The 22,480-nt window shown below is 56.4% G+C and overlaps 1 protein-coding gene across 2 annotated transcripts in view; it reads left to right on the top strand.

Moving 5' to 3' along the window:
• Positions 1–22,480, top strand: part of PPFIA4 (PTPRF interacting protein alpha 4) — a gene marked incomplete at both ends in the record, with an annotated part of 33,682 nt that overhangs the window by 7,174 nt on the left and 4,028 nt on the right. Inside the window, 23 exons of one of the 2 annotated variants that reach the window (XM_080358137.1) lie at positions 1,501–1,602; positions 2,257–2,421; positions 3,007–3,081; positions 4,935–5,030; positions 5,447–5,668; positions 6,352–6,498; positions 6,622–6,760; positions 7,367–7,446; positions 8,782–8,913; positions 10,480–10,542; positions 11,521–11,612; positions 13,524–13,665; positions 13,905–14,110; positions 15,200–15,440; positions 15,628–15,663; positions 16,193–16,326; positions 16,479–16,642; positions 17,211–17,304; positions 17,547–17,628; positions 18,256–18,456; positions 19,600–19,662; positions 20,766–20,792; positions 21,716–21,891. In XM_080358137.1, coding sequence (XP_080214263.1) covers positions 1,501–1,602; positions 2,257–2,421; positions 3,007–3,081; positions 4,935–5,030; positions 5,447–5,668; positions 6,352–6,498; positions 6,622–6,760; positions 7,367–7,446; positions 8,782–8,913; positions 10,480–10,542; positions 11,521–11,612; positions 13,524–13,665; positions 13,905–14,110; positions 15,200–15,440; positions 15,628–15,663; positions 16,193–16,326; positions 16,479–16,642; positions 17,211–17,304; positions 17,547–17,628; positions 18,256–18,456; positions 19,600–19,662; positions 20,766–20,792; positions 21,716–21,891 — 2,879 coding nt within the window. The remainder of the gene's footprint in view (positions 1–1,500; positions 1,603–2,256; positions 2,422–3,006; positions 3,082–4,934; positions 5,031–5,446; positions 5,669–6,351; positions 6,499–6,621; positions 6,761–7,366; positions 7,447–8,781; positions 8,914–10,479; positions 10,543–11,520; positions 11,613–13,523; positions 13,666–13,904; positions 14,111–15,199; positions 15,441–15,627; positions 15,664–16,192; positions 16,327–16,478; positions 16,643–17,210; positions 17,305–17,546; positions 17,629–18,255; positions 18,457–19,599; positions 19,663–20,765; positions 20,793–21,715; positions 21,892–22,480) is intronic. The other variant, XM_080358138.1, reaches the window with a different exon arrangement.

Here is a 22,480-nt window from a genome sequence, read left to right as displayed (position 1 = left end):
AAAATTAAAGTGAAAGAGAATTTCATGCTGTAAAACGCCTCTCAGCCCCCAGTGGAAATTTGGTTTGTTAATGCTCAATCAAATCCTTCTCAGCTTCTTCTGAAACCTTTTTCCTTTTTAAATTCTTCTTGACGACGCTGTGAAACTGGTGTAAATTCATGAAGCGTTGCCGCATTTGCATTTTTCACCCTGAAAAATCCCAGCTGCAAAATGTTGCTTAGTCCTGGCAACACTTGGTGACTGAAAGAGCAACTGGGAGCAATGGGCAAGTGTCCCTGAGCTAATCCAGATGCTTGGTTTTCATTTAAGGGAAAATGAACTCTTCCTGCATCTGAGGAGCTTCACAGCGAGTTTTCTTTCCCCTCCGACACAGTCACAATCACGATTGCACCTGATTCCAAGGAGCCCATCGTGTCCCAGTGGATGCGCTGGCTTTGCAGCTCTGCTTGGCCGTTGCCCTGTGCACATCCCTTCCTTGGTGGCTGTCACCTCCCTGGGGGCAGCGGTGAGCAGAGCAAGGACTGGTGGCATCTGCACATCTGCTGTGCCCCATCTCTCGTGGGGGTTCAGCTGGAGAGCAGGAGCTGAGGGGAGACCTTCTGATCTCTGAACTGCCTGAAAGGAGCTTGGAGCAGGGGGGTCGGGCTCTGCTCCCCAGGAACAAGCGCCAGGAGCAGAGGAAACGGCCTCAAGTTGCACCAGGGGAGGTTGAGGTTGGATGTGGGGAACAATTTCTTCCCCAAAGGGCTGTGGGGCATTGGAACAGGCTGCCCAGGGCAGTGCTGGAGTCACCATCCCTGGAGGGCTGGACAGACGGACATGAGGTTCTCAGGACATGGGGCAGTGCCAGGGGTGGGGGAACGGTTGGACTCCATGATCTTGAGGGTCTCTTCCAACCAACATGATTCTGTAATTCTATGATTTAGGGTTTGGGCATGCCCCAGAAGAAGCTCAATGGCATCCCACATGTATGACTGGGGCAGATCTCACTCTTTCCTTTGGAAGGAGGTTTTGTCTGATGCCAGGTCCTGAGGCCATGGCAGAGGCTGGTTCAGGGCCGGGGGACCCATCCTGGCCGCTGTGGTTTGCAATGAGTTTTAGCCCAATGGGATGCACTGGGGTGGGTGCTGTACTGGGTTGCATCAAGGGGACCGTGAGGATGGGAGCGTGCTGGTGGCCTTGACTGGGAGGCTTCAAATGCCATCGAGCATCTCTGGAGCTGTAGAGCCATATCTTGTGTCATGGACATCAAACCAAATGGGGAAATATAAAGATGCTGCATTCTCCCTTCTCCAGAGCTCTTGGGGAAGCCGGGAGCAGATCACCTCCTAACCTTGCTGTGCTTCTCCACTGATTTCTCCGTGTTCTCCATGGCGTCCCATCTCGCACCGGTTGGGTCCGGATGGGAGACACTTTGTGCTGGTGATCCTGGCGGTGGGGCCGGGACACCGGCTCCATCTCTGTGCTCTCTGCTCACGGTTTTGTCCTGATTTCCCGCAGGAGTTTGCGACGCTGACGCGGGAGCTCAGTGCCTGCCGGGAGCAGCTCCTGGAGAGGGAAGAGGAGATCTCTGAGCTGAAAGCCGAACGCAATAACACCCGGGTAAGCACAGGAAACTCACTGCCTGGCTTTTGATCCCCCTCTGCTCTGCCCTGGGGAGACCACACCTGGAATCTTGTGTCCAGTTGTGGCCCCTCAGTTCCAGCAGGACAGGGAACTGCTGCAGAGAGTCCAGCGCAGCCACCAAGATGCTGAAGGGAGTGGAGCATCTCCCGTGTGAGGAAAGGCTGAGGGAGCTGGGGCTCTGGAGCTGGACAAGAGGACACTGAGGGGGGACTCATTCCTGGGGATCAATATGGAAAGGGGCAGTGTCAGGAGGATGGAGCCAGGCTCTTCTCGGTGACAGCCAGTGACAGGACAAGGGGCAATGGGTGCAAACTGGAACACAGGAGGTTCCACTTAAATTTGAGAAGAAAGTTGTTGGGGGTGAGGGTGGCAGAGCCTGGCCCAGGCTGCCCAGGGGGTTGTGGAGTCTCCTTCTGTGCAGACATTCCAACCCGCCTGGACACCTTCCTGTGTAACCTCATCTGGGTGTTCCTGCTCCATGGGGGGATTGCACTGGATGAGCTTTCCAGGTCCCTTCCAACCCCTGACATTCTGTGATCCTGTGAAATATAGGACATCGCAGGCTGCTGGTCCGATATCAGTGTCACCAGCCCCTGGGGTGGTGACGGTCTCATCTTTGTCCCCTTGCAGCTCTTGCTGGAGCACCTGGAGTGCCTGGTGTCGAGGCACGAGCGGTCCCTGAGGATGACCGTGGTCAAGCGCCAGGCCCAGTCGCCATCCGGGGTTTCCAGCGAGGTCGAGGTGCTCAAGGCACTGAAGTCACTCTTTGAGCATCACAAGGCACTGGATGAAAAGGTGAGACAGGTTATTGGGACCTGTCCTGTCTCTCTCTGAGCATCCCCCGCTTAGAGCCAACCTCCCAACCCTCCTCCTTCCTCCCACTGTGGCCATTTTTTGTTGTTAATCTGGGTGGTGACATGGGCTCCCTCAGGATGTCAAAAAGCCACAGCACCCTTGTTTTAGGAGCTGGTGGGGCTGCCAAGTGGCTCCTGTGGGTCTGAGGCTGTCGGGGACAGGGATCTTGCTTCCCTACCTCACTCACGTGGTGGTGGTGAGCGCTGGCATTTGGCCACTCTGGTTCAGTCTTATGGTTCGTCCTGATTCATATACCTCAAACAGCTCCTTGCTCTGCTGAAACACATCTTGAAGCTACCCTGGCCATGGGTCTCTTGCAAGAGTCAGTTTGGTCCAGGCTGTTTCTCTCCAACGTGCTTTCGCCGTCCCAAGTGATGGGCTGGAGCATCAGAGCCTTTGCCGTGGGTGTGGATCCACCCGAGCTGGGCTGTCAGCCAGACAAACGGGCCTGGGAGTTTGCCTGGACCCTGGGCACCCTTGTCACGGATAAATAATGATCTTTCCTCTTGTCTTACACAATTGCAGGTTCGGGAACGCTTGCGAGCAGCCTTAGAGCGAGTGGCAACCTTGGAGGAGCAGCTTGTGGACGCCCATCGGCAGGTAAGAAGTGTTTGGGCAGCCCGGGCTGGTTACATTTGTGAATTCTTCTTGAATTTGCTGAAGTACCATCCCCGAATGATCGTTCACATCAGAGAAATGGCTTTGGGGCATTTTTAATGTAAGGCTTTTATTCTATTTACATGAAGGATTGTCTGTATTTAAGGAAACCTTGTAAGTATTCTGAAAACTTCTCTCTCGCAGGCAAGGTTTCCTCTGTCATTTTGCTGTGTGCTGTTTATTTTGCTCACAACAGTAACCTGAACTTGAATCATTTTGAGGACTGAGAGTGAGTGACCTGGGATTTTCCCCACATCAGCAGGGAAACGGTTGGACTCCATGATCTTGAGGGTCTCTTCCAGCCAACATGATTCTGTAATTCTATGATTTAGAGTTTGGGCATGCCCCAGAAGAAGCTCAATGGCATCCCACATGTACGACTGGGGCAGATCTCACTCTTTCCTTTGGAAGGAGGTTTTGTCTGATGCCAGGTCCTGAGGCCATGGCAGAGGCTGGTTCAGGGCCGGGGGACCCATCCTGGCCGCTGTGGTTTGCAATGAGTTTTAGCCCAATGGGATGCACTGGGGTGGGTGCTGTACTGGGTTGCATCAAGGGGACCGTGAGGATGGGAGCGTGCTGGTGGCCTTGACTGGGAGGCTTCAAATGCCATTGAGCATCTCTGGAGCTGTAGAGCCGTATCTTGTGTCATGGACATCAAACCAAATGGGGAAATATCAAGATGCTGCATTCTCCCTTCTCCAGAGCTCTTGGGGAAGCCGGGAGCAGATCACCTCCTAACTGGGCTGTGCTTCTCCGCTGATTTCTCCATGTTCTCCATAGCGTCCCATCTATCACCCAAACCTCGCTTCTCCCTGGCATGGGGACTTCGCTGTCCCCAACATCCATCCCTTTCCATCTTGGAGAGATATTACCCCTGTTTTCCTTCCTGAAGTTTGTGTCCAGCCGAAAGGAAGCAGCCATCCTTAGACCCTCTGTCTGGCCAAATTTCCTCCTCTGTCCAGTTCCCGGGTTATGTCTCTTGGCACGTCCCCAGGCAGTGCCTGGCTTCCGATCACCCCGCAGGGCCCTGTCCCCATCCTCCCATGGCAGAACGGGGTGCAATGCTGGTGTTTATCCCCTGCTCCTGATGGCCACATCTGCACCAGCTTTGGAGTCTGTCTGGCCGCAAACCAATTAAATAAATTGGGAAGGAGTCCTGGGATGTGGAGCTCAGAGCTCAGCCCCTCACCAGGAAAACCTGGAGGGCTGGAGGGTGTTGGTCTCTTTTCCCCAGGAACAAGCGCCAGGAGCAGAGGAAACGGCCTCAAGTTGCGCCAGGGGAGGTTGAGGTTGGAATTGGGGAACAATTTCTTCCCCAAAGGGCTGTGGGGCATTGGAACAGGCTGCCCAGGGCAGCACTGGAGTCACCATCCCTGGAGGGTTGGGCAGATGGACATGAGGTTCTCAGGACATGAGGCAGTGCCAGGGGTGGGTAACGGTTGGACTCGATGATCTTGAGGGTCTTTTCCAACCTAAATGATTCTATAATTCTTTAATTCTAGAACCTGACTATTGGAGCTCGGGCTCTTTGTGTGCCTGTAGCAAGCACCACTCTGTCCATGTGAGATGGACGGGTTTCATCCTCCATCAGTGCTGAGCCTTCATCTCTGCCTTCCCCTCTCTTCCTCACCCCGTCCCTCCAGCTCCTCCCCAGCCACAGTCACTACCTGGATATGACACTGGAGGAACCCAACGGGGAGCCGGTTCCAGGCCTGAGTGCACCAGGACTTGCCTCACAGCCAGACCAGCTGGTCCCATCTGCTTTCTCTCATTAATGAATCCCCGTTGTCACACAGGTGGCGGCTCTGCAGCAAGGCGCTGCGCGGGAGGGCCCGGCGGGTGAGCGGGATGAAAGGGAGCCCAAGGAACCGGCGCAGAAGCTTCCCTGGAAGGTGAGAACCCCAGGAACCCCTCTGACCACACTCACCGAGGCCATCGGTTCTCCATCTCCCCCTTACTGACTCCAGGGTGCTGAAAACCTTTTTCCCCCGTCCCCTGAGTCCAGCCCCTGGGAAATTCCCCGATGTCCCAGTACAGGCTGTTTCTGAGTGCCGATGCTCCTGGGATCTCTACTTCCCAGAGATGCGCTGGGAAACCCTCAGACATCTCCGTTCCATTGTGCCTGTGGGAAGCCATGTCCCATTCTAACACAGACTCTTGACAGAGGGTCCCAGAGCCCCATGTCCCCACTGTCCCCCACCTCCCCGGGTCCCTACGGGGCCACATTCCCCCATCGCACACTTGCAGGTGATGCCAGCTTGTGTGTTGGGGCAGCCCAGCATCTGCCTCCCTCTCTGCTGCCTTGCAGCGCCTCTCCAACGGCTCCGTCCACCCGGACGATGAGGCTGGGCGGGTGGTGGAGCTGCAGGAGCTCCTGGAGAAGCAGAATTTCGAAGTGGTCCAGGCCAAGGAGCGCATCTCTGCGTTGGCCGCCAGCGTCGCCGAGCTGGAGGAGGATCTGGGCACCGCCAGGAAGGATCTGATCAAATCGGAGGAGATGAGCAGCAAGTACCAGAGGGACCTCCGAGAGGTTAGACACTGCCCTCTCGCACGGCCGAGCCTGTTGCAGTGACATTCACAGCAGCTTTCAAAGCTTCTGGGCTGGGAAGAGGTTGTAATCCCTGTTGTATGTGGGGTGAGGGCAGTGTTCCCCAAAAGAGGCCACTGGCTTTGGGAGATTGTCCCCAAGTCCATCAGCAGGACTTCGCTGAGGTTATGAGCAGACACTGAGATACCCGGGTGTGCTGCAGACCTGGGGCAGGGAGTTGTGTCCATGCTGGAAAGTGTTTTTAGGACAAGAAGAAATGACCTCAAGTTGCTCCAGGGGAGGTTGAGGTTGGATCTGGGGAACAATTTGTTCCCCAAAGGGCTGTGGGGCATTGGAACAGGCTGCCCAGGGCAGTGCTGGAGTCACCAGCCCTGGAGGGTTGGACAGACGGACATGAGGTTCTCAGGGAGATGGGGCAGTGCCAGGGGTGGGTTATGGTTGGACTTGATGATCTTGAAGGTCTCTTCCAACCAAAATGATTCTGTGATTGTCTGACTCTCCCTTTGTTGCTCTCCCACTCTGCTGTCTCTCATTCCTGTGCAGAGCAGGGTTTTCATTGCATGCTTGGACTTTAAGGTGTCCCATGTTAGGAGGAGCTGGATGGGCCAGTTATTCCCAAATTGGTGGTGACAGATGAGGATTTGACAGCCCTGTCGCTTCCCCAGGCCCTGGCTCAGAAAGAGGACATGGAGGAGAGGATCACCACGCTGGAGAAACGCTACCTGGCAGCCCAGCGAGAAGCCACCTCCATCCATGACCTCAATGACAAGCTGGAAAGCGAGTTGGCCAACAAGGAGTCCCTGCACCGCCAGGTACCGAAGCTGGAACCAATGTCTCCCCATCATCCTGGGGACTTGGGAGGGAAAAGTGGGTGCTGGGGATGGGACAAGCGAGCAAGCTGCGGTGCCGGACACCCATCGCGTCCTGTCCCGCAGTGCGAGGAGAAAGCCCGGCATCTGCAGGAGCTGCTGGAGCTGGCGGAGCAGAAGCTGCAGCAGACGATGCGCAAGGCGGAGACGCTGCCCGAGGTGGAAGCGGAGCTGGCCCAGCGCATCGCTGCGCTCACCAAGGCAAGTGTGCGGGGTGCTCGGAGATGGCTGGGGCAGCAGAGAGTGCAGGAACTGGGAGGAATTACTCTGAGGAAGAGGCAGGTTTGGCTCATGTCTCCAGTGCTGGCAGGACTGAGACACTCTGCTGTCATTCCCAGGCTCTGAGCTTTGGTGTCCTCTGTCTCTCCCGTGGCTGCAGGGACAATGCAGGGGTTTTAAGGCTTTCAATATACTCCGCACACACAAGGATTTCTCCCTTCCCTCAGCTCCTTTCTCCAAGGCAGAGATAGCCTTGGTGGGAGTGGGACCACTCTGGGATGAGGAGGAAGAGGAAGGACACAGGCTGGATCTGGGAGGGTGCAGGGCTGGAGGGAGGTGTGGATCCAGCCAGTCCTGCCCTTCCCAGGCGCTGGAACGGGTGCCAGTTGCTCACAGAGCACGTCTGTCTCCCATCACCTCGCTGGCAGGGCTGGTTGGGCTCCCAGCACACCGTGAGCCCGGTGGGGATGTGGGAGGGAGCACCGCATCCCGGGCGAGGATGTGGATGCAGGGATGGAGATAGGGATGCAGGACAACCTGCGTGGTTTTGGGGAGCATCATCCGAGAGGGCTGCTTTGCTTTTCCCAGGCAGAAGAGAGGCACGGGAGCATCGAGGAGCACCTCCGGCAGCTGGAGAGTCAGCTGGAGGAGAAGAACCAGGAGCTGGCCAGGGTAAGCACTGCTCAACCTGGGCCGGGGAGCCCTTGTGGGTCCTGATCTGGCCTTGGCTCCCCCTTTCCACAGTACCTGGGCACACCACAAAGGGCTGGTGTCTCTGAAACAGAATGGGAAGAGGAGCTTGGTTAGTCCTTTCCCATCCAGGTTCTCCTAAAGTAGAGCCACCCAGGAGCTCATGACACTGGGGTTTGCCCCTCTCCCAAGCACACAGATCTTGATGCTAGTGTGCCACATACACTCCTCTCCCAGCATCACCTTCTGGGGCAAGCTGGGACCTGAAATACAGGATGCTCCAGCTGCTCTTCCCCCAACCCTGGCTCAGCAGCAGAGCGAGATCGTGGGCACTGGAAGCAAAGATGCTGCCCTCAGGGACAGGAGGTTGTGTCGAGGTGTTGCAGGATGCACAGTCTGTGCTGTGCTGCTCAGGGCTGGGCTGTAAACGCAGGAGGTTGTGATACACATTTCTGGGGTCACCCAGGTGACATTACAGCCTGTGCCTTTTGGCAATCCCAGGCTGGTGGGGCTGCAGGAGCCCTGTAGATCCCCAGCCCAGCCCTCCTTACGCAGGGTCACAGAGCAGATCACACAGGTGGGTCCAGGGGGTTTGAATGGCTCAGAGCAGGAGACTCCACACCCGCTCTGGGCAGCCTGGGCCAGGCTCTGGCACCTCCCAGCAAACAAGTTTCTGCTCATGTTCACATGGAGCCTCCTGTGTTTCAGTCTGTGCCCGTTGCCCCTCACCCTGGCGTTGGGCACCACTGAAGAGAGTCTGGTCCATCCTCTGACACCCACCCTGAGATATTGATCCCATTGATCAGATCCCTCTCAGCTTCTCTTCTCCAGCTCAACAGCCCCAGCTCTCCCAGCCTTTCCTTAGCAGAAAGATGCTCCAGACCCCTCAGCATCTCTGTGTCCCTCTGCTGGACTCTCTCCAGTAATTCCTTGTCTTTCTTAAACTGGGGAGCCCAGAACTGGACACAACCAGGGAAGTCCCTGGTTATTTTGTCCCAGAGCAGAGATTTGGAGAGACCTTTGCAAATCCAGAGGGACCCATGTGGGTCTGGAAAGTGTCCCTGGTGCGGCTGTCCCTGCCAGATGCACAGGTAAGGCTTTTTTGAGGGGCAGGCAGGCAGGATCTCTTTGAGTCCCATCCTCTCTCCTCCTCATCCCTGGCTGGGGAATGGCAGAGACCAGCAAAGCCCCAGCAGTGGGTCCGATCTGTGCTGCTTTGTCCCCACAAGTGGGGCCCGGGGGATCAGCTCTGACATGGGGTGGCAGCAGGAGCAGATCTGCTCGATCCAACGTGGCGGTCGCTGTTTGCCATTGCAGGCCCGCCAGCGGGAGAAGATGAACGAGGAGCACAACAAGCGGCTCTCGGACACTGTGGACCGTCTGCTGAGCGAGTCCAACGAGCGGCTGCAGCTGCACCTCAAGGAGAGGATGGCGGCCTTGGAGGAGAAGGTAGTGACAGGGAACAGGGCATCCTGGGGGGCTGGCGGGGGGTTGAGGGGTCAGCAGCCCATCCGGCATGGACCCTCAACAAGCCAAACCCCGGGGGTGAAAGTACGTGCTCAAGGATGGAGAAATGGTCACATGCAGGATACCAGCCGGGCGCTGAGGCCGGTGGGAGCGCAGGGAATCATGTTCTGCATCACACCCCAACCTCCAGCCAGCCCTCGCTCGGCAAGACCCGCTCCCCACCGCCTTCTGTTCAGCAGTGGGATTTGTCTGGCTCCATTCCCCGTATCTCTTGTGGTGCAGCCTCGACTGCAGCCTGTGCTCGGCTGTTGGAGCAAAACCCCACTGCATTTTGCAGGAGAAGATGCAGCATTCATCCTCTCCCACCTGCCCATCCCCTCCACATGCTGCCTCAAAACCTTCCTGTCCCCCAGGCTGGATGGATCTGTGTTCTCCAAGCCAGGGCAGGGCCTGTGAGCAGCCTCTCAGCTCCCACCCCGCTCCTCCTGGGGAACTGGACTTTGAGGAGCCGGCTGGAGCTGCTGCTGCCCCAGTGTGAATGCAAGGAGCTGGGAGAGCACGGGGCTCGGAGTGAGGATTAAGCTCATGATGAGGGTGGTGAGAGCCTGGCCCAGGTACCATCCCTGGAGACATCCCAGGCCAGGCTGGATGGGGCTCTGAGCACCCTGAGCTGGTGCAGATGTCCCTGCTCATGGCAGGGGGGGCACTGGGGTAGCTGGGAAGGTCCCTCCAACCCAAACCATCCTGTGATTCTATGATTCTGCCTTTCCCTATGATTCTGCACCTCCTGTCCCCAACCAGACCCGTTTGTGCCACTGTGTCCAGTCGTTCAGCAGATGCCTGCATGGCACTGGATAAAAAGCAGGTCCCAACACATGGGACTGAGCCCAAATTCCCAACCCAGCAAGCAACAGGGAGCCAAATGGTAGCACCTTGTGAAGGTGCATTGTTTGCTCCCCAGCCTGCACCCAGCACTGCCTCATCCACAGGGTCTCTGCAGGTTTGCCATGGGCAAAAATGATGCTGTTTGGCCACCAGCACCTCCCAAAAAAGAGCACTAGGTCAGGCTATTGCAAACATATCTTCTTTTCCCCCTTCCTGGAGCCAGGGGGAGTCGGGCTCTGCTCCCCAGAAACAAGCACCAGGAGCAGAGGAAACGGCCTTAAGTTGCACCAGGGGAGGTTGAGGTTGGATCTGGGGAACAATTTCTTCCCCAAAGGGCTGTGGGGCATTGGAACAGGCTGCCCAGGGCAGTGCTGGAGTCACCATCCCTGGAGGGTTGGACAGACGGACATGAGGTTCTCAGGACATGGGGCAGTGCCAGGGGTGGGGGAACGGTTGGACTTGTTGATCTTGAGGGTCTTTTCCAACTGAAATGATTCTGTGATTCTCTGATCACTCCTGCCAGTCGTCCATCACACCATCCACACAGCGATTCCACGCTGCCCATTCTCGGGAGGCCATGCGGCCGTTTTCTAAACGGTCTCTCTTTTTCTTTCCCGTTTTTGTTCCTTTTTCTTTTTTTCCGTTATTCTTTTTTTTTCCAAGAACACATTGTTACAAGAGCTGGAAAATACCCAAAAGCAGATAGAGGAACACCAGCACGACAAGGTAAATGCCACTGCAGGGAGCCTGCCCTAATGCCTGTGCTTCCTCGCTCCTCACTCACAGGCTTCACTTGTGTTTCTAGAGGAGGGTTTACCCCTGTGCTTGTTGGTGCAGCCTGGCTACAAGGGACAGCCGTGTCCCCTTCACCCCCCAGGCTTTCTGAACCCATCACTGGATGTGGGGAGGATCTGCTCCATGTCCAGCTTGCAGAGGGACCTCTAGGTCTTCACACCTCCCCTGCACTCAGATAGAGCATCTCCATAGGGTCTGCAACACGAGTCCACATTGGCCTGTGCTGGAAAGCTGGAGGGTCTCAGCTTTTCAAAGCAACAGGAGGGTTGGGGGGCTGCATTCCCCCTTGCCCGGGGGTTTTGCTCTCTCAGATGCTCCCTGTTTGTGACAAGGACATGTGGGACTGTTCACGCTTCCCACCACGGCTGCTCAGCTCGGAGACTTGCATGACACTGCATGTTGCCCACCCTGGTTCATCCCATTTGCTCTCAGGACAGGATCCAGCCGTGCCTGGAGGATCCTGGCTCCTCACAGCCCCTGGGGACAGCACAGCCACAGCACAGGGACGGGTTCCCCATGGGGACAGGGCTGGCAGCAGGAGGGACACGGCCAGCGTTATGTTTGGCTACAGGTTCCCTTGCTGCCAGCCCTTTGCCAAGGTGAACACGCAGTCTGGAGCAAAATCAGAGCATCCCCCTGGGACTGATTTCCTTCATCTCCCAAACCAGCATCACTTCTATCTGGCCTGTGATCACCCCTTCCCTTTGCATCATCTCCCCAGCATCATCATTCATTGTTACCTGCATGAGCTGTTTCTTTAATGATGTGCCAAAGGTGCTTTAAATCTGGGATGGAGATTTTTAAAGGCAACACAAACCTGGAAACAGCTAAGGATATGGATTGCCCTGAACCTGGCTGCTCTCCAGAGCAAACCCAACCCCTGCCTGTCTCTTGTCTCACCCTGAACAGCGACGGTTGTCCGACGAGATCGACAAACTGAGGCTGGAGGTCGATCAGCTCAAGACCAGAAGCGGGACGTTTGTGGAGAGCGTGCACACAAGGTAAGGGCCACCTGCCAACCCCCCGGTCTGTACACACCCCACTCGCCTCCTGCACCCACAGCTTTGGGGGCATTTTGCTTTTAAAACCCCAAAATACAGTTGGCATCAGGTGTTTCTGGTTTCTCCCAGTGCGGGGTGGTTCATCACAGCAGGGTCGGCTCCGGCTGTGCTGTCCCCACCATGGATTTGTCCTGGGGTGGGACATAGGTTGTTGAGAATAGCCCAACCCAACCAAATGGCCCTAAATTTGCTCTTCTAAGGGAACAAAAAAGCCACTGAACGTAGTTTCTTTTTCTGCGCAAAGGGCTTAATTTTCTATGAAAACTGGATGTTCACTGAATACTTTTCCCTCTGTAGTGTGCTGGGGATGGGCTGGTGGAGAAGGGGGAATCTCTTTTGAGGTGTTGCAGGTAAAGGAGAATAGACTCCCCCAATTTGTTCCCCTCCTCTCTGCAATGCTCCTCCCACACCCTTTCCTTTAAGGAAAGGTCCCAGCTGGAGGTCCCAGCTCAGAGCACCAGAAGGAGAGGTGAGTCCATGGGGTCTCAGCCTCCAGCACTGACCGGGGTACCCAGCACAGCTGCAAAAACCACATCCTGTAAGAATCCTGGAGGAAAAAATCAGCAGAAAGCTTGAGTTACAGAGGCCAGAATAATCCCCCAGCTGAAATGTCAGCTTTTGTCTAAGGCTCCTTTATCTGTTTTTAGCTCTGGAACCGCTTGTCAGCGGCTCCACAGCTTAAATCCCCTTGAAACTTGGGCTGTGCCTTCATCTGCAACCACGGAGCTGACGCCAAGCAAGCTGCCCGGGTTAGCGGTTTCGTCTGTGTTCGATAGGGTGCTGGGCTGGGGAGTCCAGATCTGTGTCTGCACTGGAAACCAGACCCACGGTGGTGGAAAAACACTGATCTGCCTTGGACAACTGCATTTGTCATCTTAAATCAAAAAAACCCTCATGGCTCCCATGGGAATGCATGCAGGGAGTAGTGACCCTGTGCTCTGGGAGGGCACTTTGCTGTGTCGTTTGGTCTTCATAGAATTGGAAAACTGTTTTGGCTGGACAAGACCCTCAAGATCATTGAGTCCAAACATTAACCCAACCTTGGCACTAACCCGTGTCCCTGAGAATCTCATCATGGGGGATGAGAGATTGGCCATGATCCAGCCATGCATGTTCGCAGCCCAGAAATCAAACCATATCTTGGGCTGCATCCCCAGCCCCATGGGCAGCAGGTTTGGGGGGATTCTGCCCCGCTGCTCCGCTCTGGTGAGACCCCCCTGCAGTGCTGGGTCCTCAGACAGGACACACATGGACCTGCTGGAGAGGGGCCAGAGGAGCCACAGGAATGATCCGAGGCTGGAACAGCTCTGCTGGGGGACAGGCTGAGAGAGCTGGGGTGTTCAGCTGGAGAAGAGAAGCTCCGAGGAGACCTTATTGCAGCCTTTTTGTACTTAGAAAGAGCCCATAAGAAAGATGGGGACAGACTTTTGAGCAGGGGCTGTTGCAACAGGACAAGGGGTGATGGTTTTAAACTAAAGGAGGGAGATTCAGGCTGGACATGAGGAAGAAATTGCTGCCCCTGAGGGTGGTGAGAGCCTGGCCCAGGTTGGCCAGAGAGGTGGTGGCTGAACCATCCCTGGAGACATCCCAGGCCAGGCTGGACGGCGCTCTGAGCAACCTGAGCTGGTGCAGATGTCCCTGCTCATGGCAGGGGGGGCACTGGGGAGCTGGGAAGGTCCCTCCAACACAAACCATTCTGTGATTATTTCATGCGGAGCAGACCGGCATTGCTGGGGTGAACATCCACAGTGGCCTCATCCTCCTCCTCTGTCCAGTGAGCCTGGGCTGCAAGATGAGCATCCTTGCACGTCCTTGCATGGAGCAATGTCTAAAATGGAGCTTTCTCCCCAGGTCCCACATGGGCAGCGCCACAGACCTGCGCTTCCCGCTGAGCGCCGTGGTCCATGCCCCCGCCGAGCCCTTTGGGGCAGCCCCAGGGCTGCCTCGGGCACAGAAGGGCCGATTTGCCACCCGGCGAGAGGAACCAGCCAAGGTAACCCATCTTTGTTCCAGCATGGGGTCATGGCTGGGTTGGGGTCTCCTCCTCCCTTGCATGCGGGTCTCACGTGTCCTCGATTTGGAGCCATGGGGCAGTTTCCTTCACCTGAATGGGGGTGATGTGATAGGAAGGTTTTCCCCACTGAGATTGCGTTGAGGTGTGACTGGTGTATGGAGTTTGGCTATTGGAGACATGGGGATGTCGTGTAGAACCAGCGGACTTTGTTCCCCCAGGACTGGGAGCAGGCCCAGGCAGGCAGTGTCCTGGCCACGGGGCCTCACGCCTTCGACAGCGACCCCGACATCTCCGACGTGGACGAGGATGACCGCGAGACGCTCTTCAGCTCCATGGATGTGCTCTCTCCTGGTGGGCACTCAGATGCCCAGACGTTGGCCATGATGCTCCAGGAGCAGCTGGATGCCATCAACGAAGAGATCAGGTAGCAGCCATGGCCAAAACCCCCCATGCCTTGCTCTGAAATTGCTCGAGATGGGGGAGAAAACAATCTTCCAGGCTCTTGTGCCCTAAAATTGAGGTCTTGGTCCAGCTTCAGCCAGGAATCATAGAATCATTCTGGTTGGAAAAGACCCTCAAGGTCATTGAGTCCAACCGTTCCCCACCCCTGGCACTGCCCCATGTCCTGAGAACCTCATGTCCGTCTGTCCAACCCTCCAGGGATGGTGACTCCAGTACTGCCCTGGGCAGCCTGTTCCAATGCCCCACAGCCCTTTGGGGAAGAAATGTTTCCTAATATCCAAAGGAAACAGCCCTTCCTGCATGCAGCTCCCTATCTTTCAGCTGCACCTGTGCTGGCTCACGGAAAGTATCATAATTAAAGAAAATAAAGCCTCCCCATGAATATTTAAAGAAATCAGAGACTCCGTCAGCTCTGGTTGATATGGATCCTGATGGATCTTGCTGCCATTCCTGAATATGTGGGGCTCGAGTCACAGCACCCAAGGTGCATTTCCATGGGGGAGGGAAATCACAGTATCACAGTATGTTTGGGATTGGAAGGGCCCTGGAAAGCTCATCCAGTCCAATCCCCCTGCTGGAGCAGGAACACCCAGGTGAGGTTGCACAGGAACGTGTCCGGGCGGGTTGGAATGTCTGCACAGAAGGAGACTCCACAACCCCCTGGGCAGCCTGGGCCAGGCTCTGACACCCTCACCAGGAACAAGTTTCTTCTCAAATTTAAGTGAAACCTCTTGTGTTCCAGCTTGATCCCATTACCCCTTGTCCTATCATTGTTTGCCACCGAGAAGAGCCTGGCTCTGTCCTCATGGCACTCACCCTTTATACATTTATAAACATTAATGAGGTCACCCCTCAGTCTCCTCTTCTCCAAACTAAAGAGCCCCAGCTCCCTCAGCCTTTCTTCATAAGGGAGATGCTCCACTCCCTTCAGCATCTTTGTTGCCCTACGCTGGACCCTCTCCAGCAGTTCCCTGTCCTGCTGGAACTGAGGGGCCCAGCGGGGCCTGCAGGGGGGAGTGCGATGAGTCGCTGAGCTCCACCGCTCCCCCAGGATGATCCAAGAGGAGAAGGAATCCACCGAGCTGCGCGCGGAGGAGCTGGAGACGCGCGTGACGAGCGGCAGCATGGAGGGCCTCAACCTCACCCAGCTCTGCAAACGGGCGTCCATCCCCACCTCGCTGACCGCCCTGTCCCTGGCCAGCTCGTCCCCCCCGCTCAGTGGCCGCTCCACCCCTAAGCTCTCGTCCCGCAGCGCCGCTCAGGACCTCGACCGCATGGGCATCATGACGTTGGTGAGGAGGTGGCAGCGGTGGGGAGGTTGGACGGGGGTTGTGTGGGTGGCTGGGGTGGGAGTGATGCCCCGACATCTGCAGGGGGGTGACGTGGAACGGGGGTGCCCGTGTTTGCCTGCTCTGCGGGGGGGTTCTCCATTAACTGCCCCCCTTTCTGTGTCTCTCTCGCTTTCCCCCTTGCAATCAGCCCAGCGACTTGAGGAAGCACCGGAGGAAACTGCTAGTGAGTGGCTCCCATCCCGTTGGGTTTTGTCCAACCCTCCCTTTTCCAGCCTGCTCCTGGCTTTGTCCACACCAGGTCAGGGTGCAGCAGGCGCGGGATGGAGCTGGGGGATCCTGTAAGGTGCTTGGAGCCTGGGGGGCCTGGCAGGACATGGGGAGGTTCAGAAAGCCTTGTGTGTCCCCTCCGGTGACAGGGTGGCTTTGGGACATTCCCATCTGTGCTCCTCAGAGCCCTCTGCTGAGGGCCAGCAGCTTCTGTCCCCAACCTCTGACCTGGACCATGGGGCTGCGTCCTCTCTCCTCCTTGTTCCCAGGATCTTGGCCATACGGCCGCATCCTCCCCATCCACTTGGGCATCTTGAGCCATTGCCAGAGCTCTAGTTCAGGCCAGTCCTGGAGCGTGGCAAAGCCTCAGGGCCCTGGTGGCTCTTTTGGCCATGTCTCCACGGAGCAAGAGAGAGGCAGGCAGCAGGGCAAGGATGGAGCTGGGCTTTGGCCACCCAGCCTCATGGCTTCCCTTGCTTGTTCAGTCGCCTGGAGCTCGGGATGAAAGCCGAGAGGATAAAACCACCATCAAATGCGAGACATCCCCCCCGTCCTCACCCAGGACGTTGCGGCTGGAGAAACTGGGCCACCCTGCGCTAAGTCAGGAGGATGGGAAGAGGTACGTGGAGCATCTTTGGCTCTCACACCAGTGGCTGCTCTGGTGGTTTGGGGATTTGTGTGGGGCAGTGGGATGGTCTGGGGTTTGCCGTGGCTTGTGCGCTGCTCAGGAATAACCTCAAGGCTTTGCTGTTCCTCTCCCTCCGTCCGCAGCTCGCTGGAAGAGCAGACCAGCAACGCCAGCAGCACCAGCAGCCAGGACTCCCTGCACAAGGGCTCCAAGAGGAAGGGGATCAAATCCTCCATCGGGCGCTTGTTCGGGAAAAAAGAGAAGGGTCGCTTGATCCAGCTGAGCAGAGAAGGGGCCACAGGGCAGGGTCCGTGAGCAGCCCCGTTCCTGCGCGCCGGGCGGGTGAACCCTCGGGCTGGGCTCTCGGCACTGCCTGCCTCTGGGGTGCTGTTGGGGTGATGGGTGGAGGAGTGGGGACACCCCTGCTGCTTTGGGGGTGTTGTGGCCACTGGCTCTGGGCTCCCTGTGGCTCCAGGGCACTCGGATCCTGATCCCTGTGGCCCTTTCTGACCCGAGTGTGGTGTCACTCCTAATGCTCTGCGAGAGCTACAGTGACACCTAACACTGTGTCCTATCTTTAATGTCCCCAAATCTGCTTCCGTCCCCTTCTCGGTTTTGCACAGCCCTTTGGTGGGAGCTGCTCTTTGACCCCTAAATCCATTACTGCTTCGATGCTGAGCATCATGAAACAGGAGGGGGGCAGGCAGGGGTCCCCTTGGGCTTCCCAGGGATGCAGAGGACCCATGGGTTGGAAATAGAGATTGTCACCGCCTGTGCTGCCGCTGTGCATCCCCAACACCCTGGCAAGGGGACGGTGCCCACGCTGACCCCGGGGGACGTCACACTGACATGGGGGTGTCTTCCTCGGCCTGCAGTGGTGCTGACCGACGTGGAGGTGGGCATGCAGGACCCTCTGGGACTTGGCAAGCTGGGTGCTCAGGCCGAGAAGGATCGGCGGCTGCGGAAAAAGTGAGTGAACCTCCTTCCCTGCCCCAGGAAGAAAATGTCCTGCCGGATGGCCGAGAAGCCATGGTGTAGAACTGGGAACTGCTGGAGAGACTTCTCATCTTCACCCTCTCTTGAGCCCTGTTGGCTCCTTTATTGCTTTGCTGCCAGCTGGTTCTTACTGCCCAGGGTCTATTCCCCTTCCAGAGCTGTTCCCTTCCCCACAAGCCCCTGATAAATCCCTTTTCTGCTTCTGTTCCCTCCAGGCATGAACTCCTGGAAGAGGCTCGGAGGAAAGGATTGCCCTTTGCACACTGGGATGGCCCCACTGTTGTGTCCTGGCTGGAGGTGAGGCAGAGTGCACCCGTGCATCGTCCCTGTGCACCGTCCTCATGCGTCGTCCCCATGCACCGTCCCTGTGCATTGTCCCAGTGCACTGTCCTCATGCACCGTCCCCGTGTGTCGTCCCCATGCACCGTCCTTCTGCATTGTCCCAGTGCACTGTCCCCATGCACCGTCCCCGTGCGTCATCCCCATGCACTGTCCCTGTGCATTGTCCCAGTGCACTGTCCCCATGCATCGTCCCCGTGCATCGTCCCCACGCACCAAGGGCTTTGCAGTCACCGCTGGTCTGTAGTGTGCTCCACCAGCAGCTGTACAGCACCCTGCGGTCCCACTGTGCACATGGTTGGTGGTTGTAAGGTCTAGGGGAGCAGAGCAGATCCCCAGATCCCTCAGATATTCTGTAGAGCTGTGGTTTGAGTAGAGCTTTGAGCTGAAAGGCTTGGCGGGTGCATCCATCAGATAGAGGGGTGCTGAGCTGCCCGCAGGCTCTGTGCAAGGTGCAAACAGAAATGGAACCCCATATGGGTGTCCAACTTTGCTGTCGAGCTTCAAACAGGGTGGCCTTGGTCCCGCCAGAGGAGGATAGGGAAAGTCAACCGGGTATTGACGGGCTTTGCCCTGTTTTGGCAGCTCTGGGTGGGGATGCCGGCCTGGTACGTTGCTGCTTGCCGAGCCAACGTGAAGAGCGGAGCCATCATGTCAGCCCTGTCCGACACCGAGATCCAGCGGGAGATCGGCATCAGCAACGCGCTGCACCGCCTGAAGCTGCGTCTGGCCATCCAGGAGATGGTCTCGCTCACCAGCCCCTCGGCACCACCCACCTCGCGGACGGTACGTTCCACAAACCCCCAGACAGACCCTCCATGGGCAGGGGACACATCTTTCCCGGCTTTCCCCGACTCCTTGGGACCACAGTGCTCCATCGGTCAGCAGGGAGTGTCACAGGCAAGCGCAGCTGTGTAGGGGGTGACATTCGCTCCAACCCATGGAAGCACCAGAGACTTGTCCTCAGGCACAAAGATCATTTACAGCCATTGAGTGTGAAGCACTTTCCCATCTTGAGGAACCAGCAAATGCTCATGTCCCCACACCCAATGGTGTCAGCAAGAGCTGACCCGTCTGAGCAGCTGGCAAAGAGCAAAGCTCAGGGACTGGCTGCCCTGGAGAAGATAAAATCCCACCCAGACAGCACAGGTGTGATTTACAGGGCCAGCTCAGTTGTGTACAACCGGTTTGTCCATCATTTCAATACAAACCTTTTCCTGGGACCACATGAAATTCCTGGGGCAAGTCAAAGCAGCTGCAGATCCCAGTCTTGGCCTGGACAAACATGAAACGGATGGAAGGATCATGTCTTGTGCTGGTCCTTGAACCCCCTGAGGGGTTAATGGTGCCCCAGTAATGCCAAGACACATCTGTAGAAATGCAGACAGTAGAAAGAAAGGCCCCAAAGTGTCATGTGTCCCCTCAGATGCCCATCTGGGGTCACAGCTGTCACAGACAAGCCTGCAGGCTCCATGAAACAAAATAAAATGGCCTCAAGTTGCACCAGGGGAGGTTGAGAGTGGATCTGGGAGACAATTTCTTCCCCAAAGGGCTGTGGGGCATTGAACAGGCTGCCCAGGGCAGTGCTGGAGTCACCATCCCTGGAGGGCTGGACAGACGGACATGAGGTTCTCAGGATATGGGGCAGTGCCAGGGGTGGGTTAATGGTTGGACTCAATGATCTTGAGGGTCTCTTCCAACGGAAATGATTCTGTGATTCTATGAGCATAACACCAAAGTATAAATGCAGCCAAAGGTCCTTGCTGCACTCTCCCTGACCACACGGACAGCCCAGTGTCCCCGTGGGAGCAGGTGCCACCAGCCCAAGTTGTAAGGACACTGCGAGGTCTCCCCATTCCAGCTCCAAGCTGATCCTAATCCTGCCCTCGGTGCTGGTTCACCCTGACCGCTCCGCTCTTTTCCCTGCAGTCCTCTGGAAATGTCTGGGTCACCCACGAGGAGATGGAGAACATGGCGACTTCCACCAAGACGGTGAGGCTGGTGGGCCCCACCACACAGCGTATCAGTTACCGTGCTGAGCTCCGGGCATGCATTAACACACTAAAGCCCGGGAGGGAAGGGGATCTTTGCTGCATCTCATGTGTCAGCTCTTGGCCAGCATCGTGCACCTGTTTAGAAACCATCTTTCAGCCTTTAATATCCCAACAATTTCTAAAAGTGGTTTGAAAACCATCAGATGCATTTTCCTTATTCAAGCCCCCTGGGTTTTGCTGGGTTTCTGGAGCAGCTTGTCTGTTGGTTGTGCGTTAGAGGAAAGAAAGGGAAGACAAAACCCAGGAGTGATCTCAGGTAGCTGCATGAGACCGAGTCCCATGTTGGTTATCCTACACCCAAAGAACCATCTCATCTCCTGCTGACCTTAGCACACACAAATATTGTCCCTAGTGTCTGTCCCCACCACTCTGGCTTGGGGTCCCCTGGAGGGATACAGCCCTGCTACCCAAAGCTCTGGCTCCTTTGGAGAGGTGTAGGACCAGAATTTTGGATTTATTGTGTGAATTAGGCATTTTATTGAAGTTTTTTGTCTGCTGGTCAAGTGGCACAGACCTGTAACCAACACTTGTAACAGGTGGGTGGCTTTGAGGGACAGAGCTCAGTGTTACCACAGGGCCGTGTCGCTTTCCCTCGGCAGGTTCTGTGAAGTTGAACAAAACCAGCGCAGGTTGACAAGGGGAGAAATAGCTACAAACTGGGCAAACTGGGTTGGACAGCCCCTCTGGGGGCTGTGACCCATGAGCTGAGGCTTCTGTTTCTCTCTGCACCCGCCTGTCTTTGGGAGACCCAAAATCTACCCGTATTTCCCAGGAAAGACGTACAATCCCCATGTCTATGCCCATGAGAAAAGCCTCAACCTGTATCCTCCTTACTTGACTGAGAGTTGGGGTGAAACGCAGGGCCCAGTGTGGTTGGGGTGTCCCCAGCACCCCGTTGACAAGGCTGAGGTCCCCGAGCCATGGGACGACCCCCGAAGGGTCCAATGCTCAGCACACGTGGCACACGTGTCCATGGTGCGGGGCCGCCGGTACTGACTTTCCCTGTCCTTTCTGTTGACATGCTGCGTGTGTCACGCTTAGGACACAGAGGAGGGCAGCTGGGCACAGGTGAGGTCCCCGTGTCACCCTTTTCCGCGGGCGGTACGTGGGGTGGTTGTGGGAGGGAGAGCTGGACATCGCAGGGCACTGGGACATGAGCCTGGGGCATCAGTGTTCACCGAGTCCTTGTTGGAGCCTGAACCTGCTCCTCTGGGCATCTTTTGAGTATGGGCTGGTCCTCCTGGGACCTTGCACCAAGCAGTGTCCTGCTCTGCTTCAGGCAGAGTGACTTTGTCTGGGATCTCCTCTCCAAGATACAGATCCTGTGGTAAAAACCCCATGGAAGCGTGACCGGCCACCCTGCGTGGGACGCAGGTTTCGGGCTGCACACACATTCCATTTTTGCCTCTTTTTTAGCCCCAAGTTCAGGATCTATACCATGCACTGAAAAGGTGGGAGGAAAGAGTCCTGCTTGGATCATCTCTTGTGATTTTATCACTCTCAAATGTTTTACTTTTCTTCTGGTGGGTTTTATTTCAGTTTTGGACCCACAATCAGCTTGCGGTGAAAGTGAATGGGTATTTTTCTGCCCAAAACTGGCCTTTTCATTTCGAAGTCATAAAGCAGATCTTTTGGTGATTTCTAAGCTTCTTCAAAGTCAGTTGGGAAGGCACCAAAACATATTGCTTCATTTCAGCTTTCATGAATGTGCTTTTCCCAGAAGAAGCTGGTCATAAAGTTGAGATATCCCTTATGCTTTTTGGCTAATGCCTTGTCTCCTTGGGGACATCAGTAGAACACAGATCGTGGCCAACAGGACTCTTCCCTCCAGCTCCTTCAGTACAAACTAGGGTTAAACTTCTCTGGCCCAGGCTTGGTCCTCAGGACAGTGACCCCTGGGCTGCAGCACTGAGCTGTCACTGGTCTCCTGGGGATCTGGAGCTCCACCAAGCCCTGGTTTCTCCCCAGCTTCTCCATTTGCTTCTCCACAGACACTGGCCTATGGGGACATGAACCACGAGTGGATCGGGAATGAGTGGCTGCCCAGCTTGGGTCTCCCACAGTATCGCAGCTACTTCATGGAGTGTCTCGTTGATGCACGGATGCTGGACCACCTCACCAAGAAAGATCTCAGAGTGCACTTGAAGATGGTGGACAGCTTCCACCGGTGAGTCCTGTCCTTCGGGAGGTCGCTGGGGTGAAGGTCTGCACATGGAGCAAAGGATGTGGCAATTTGTGGGATTCTCCCATCTTGACCAGTTCTGGTGCTGGAGGGTGGCTCTTCTAGGCTCAACTCAGCCACCTGGTTGGGGCAGGTTGTATGGGCAGATGTTCTCCTTCAGCACACTCCTTGCAGAGGAACAAGTTTCTCCTGGCTGTGGAACAAACCACAGGCAAAAAAAGAGAAACAGGCTTGTCCCAACTGGTCCCCCACTGGCACGCAGAGCAGATCTTCCAGCAGCCCAGCCTGGAGAAGGCTTGTGCCATCTCAACCCCCTTGCCCAAACACCAGCGTCCTCCTCTGCTGCCCACCAGTACTCAGCTCAGGAATGATTGTGGTGGGAATCATGGGCATTGGCTCATTCCTCTCTCCGGCATGCAGACAGGGAGGGATGCATGGAGAGCAGGTGCTGGCCTGGCTGTTGAGTGGGCAGAGCAGCACCCCAGCCTGTGGGGTTCCACCAGCTACCCCAAACCATGGGGCTGGGGCTGTGGTTCCTCCCGTGAGCCTGGAGCAGCTCCCGTGGGCTGGTTCC

Source organism: Nesoenas mayeri (assembly GCF_963082525.1).
Source record: "Nesoenas mayeri genome assembly, chromosome: 23".
Taxonomy (NCBI): Eukaryota; Metazoa; Chordata; class Aves; order Columbiformes; family Columbidae; genus Nesoenas; species Nesoenas mayeri.
This window is presented reverse-complemented; position numbering and strand designations above follow the sequence as displayed.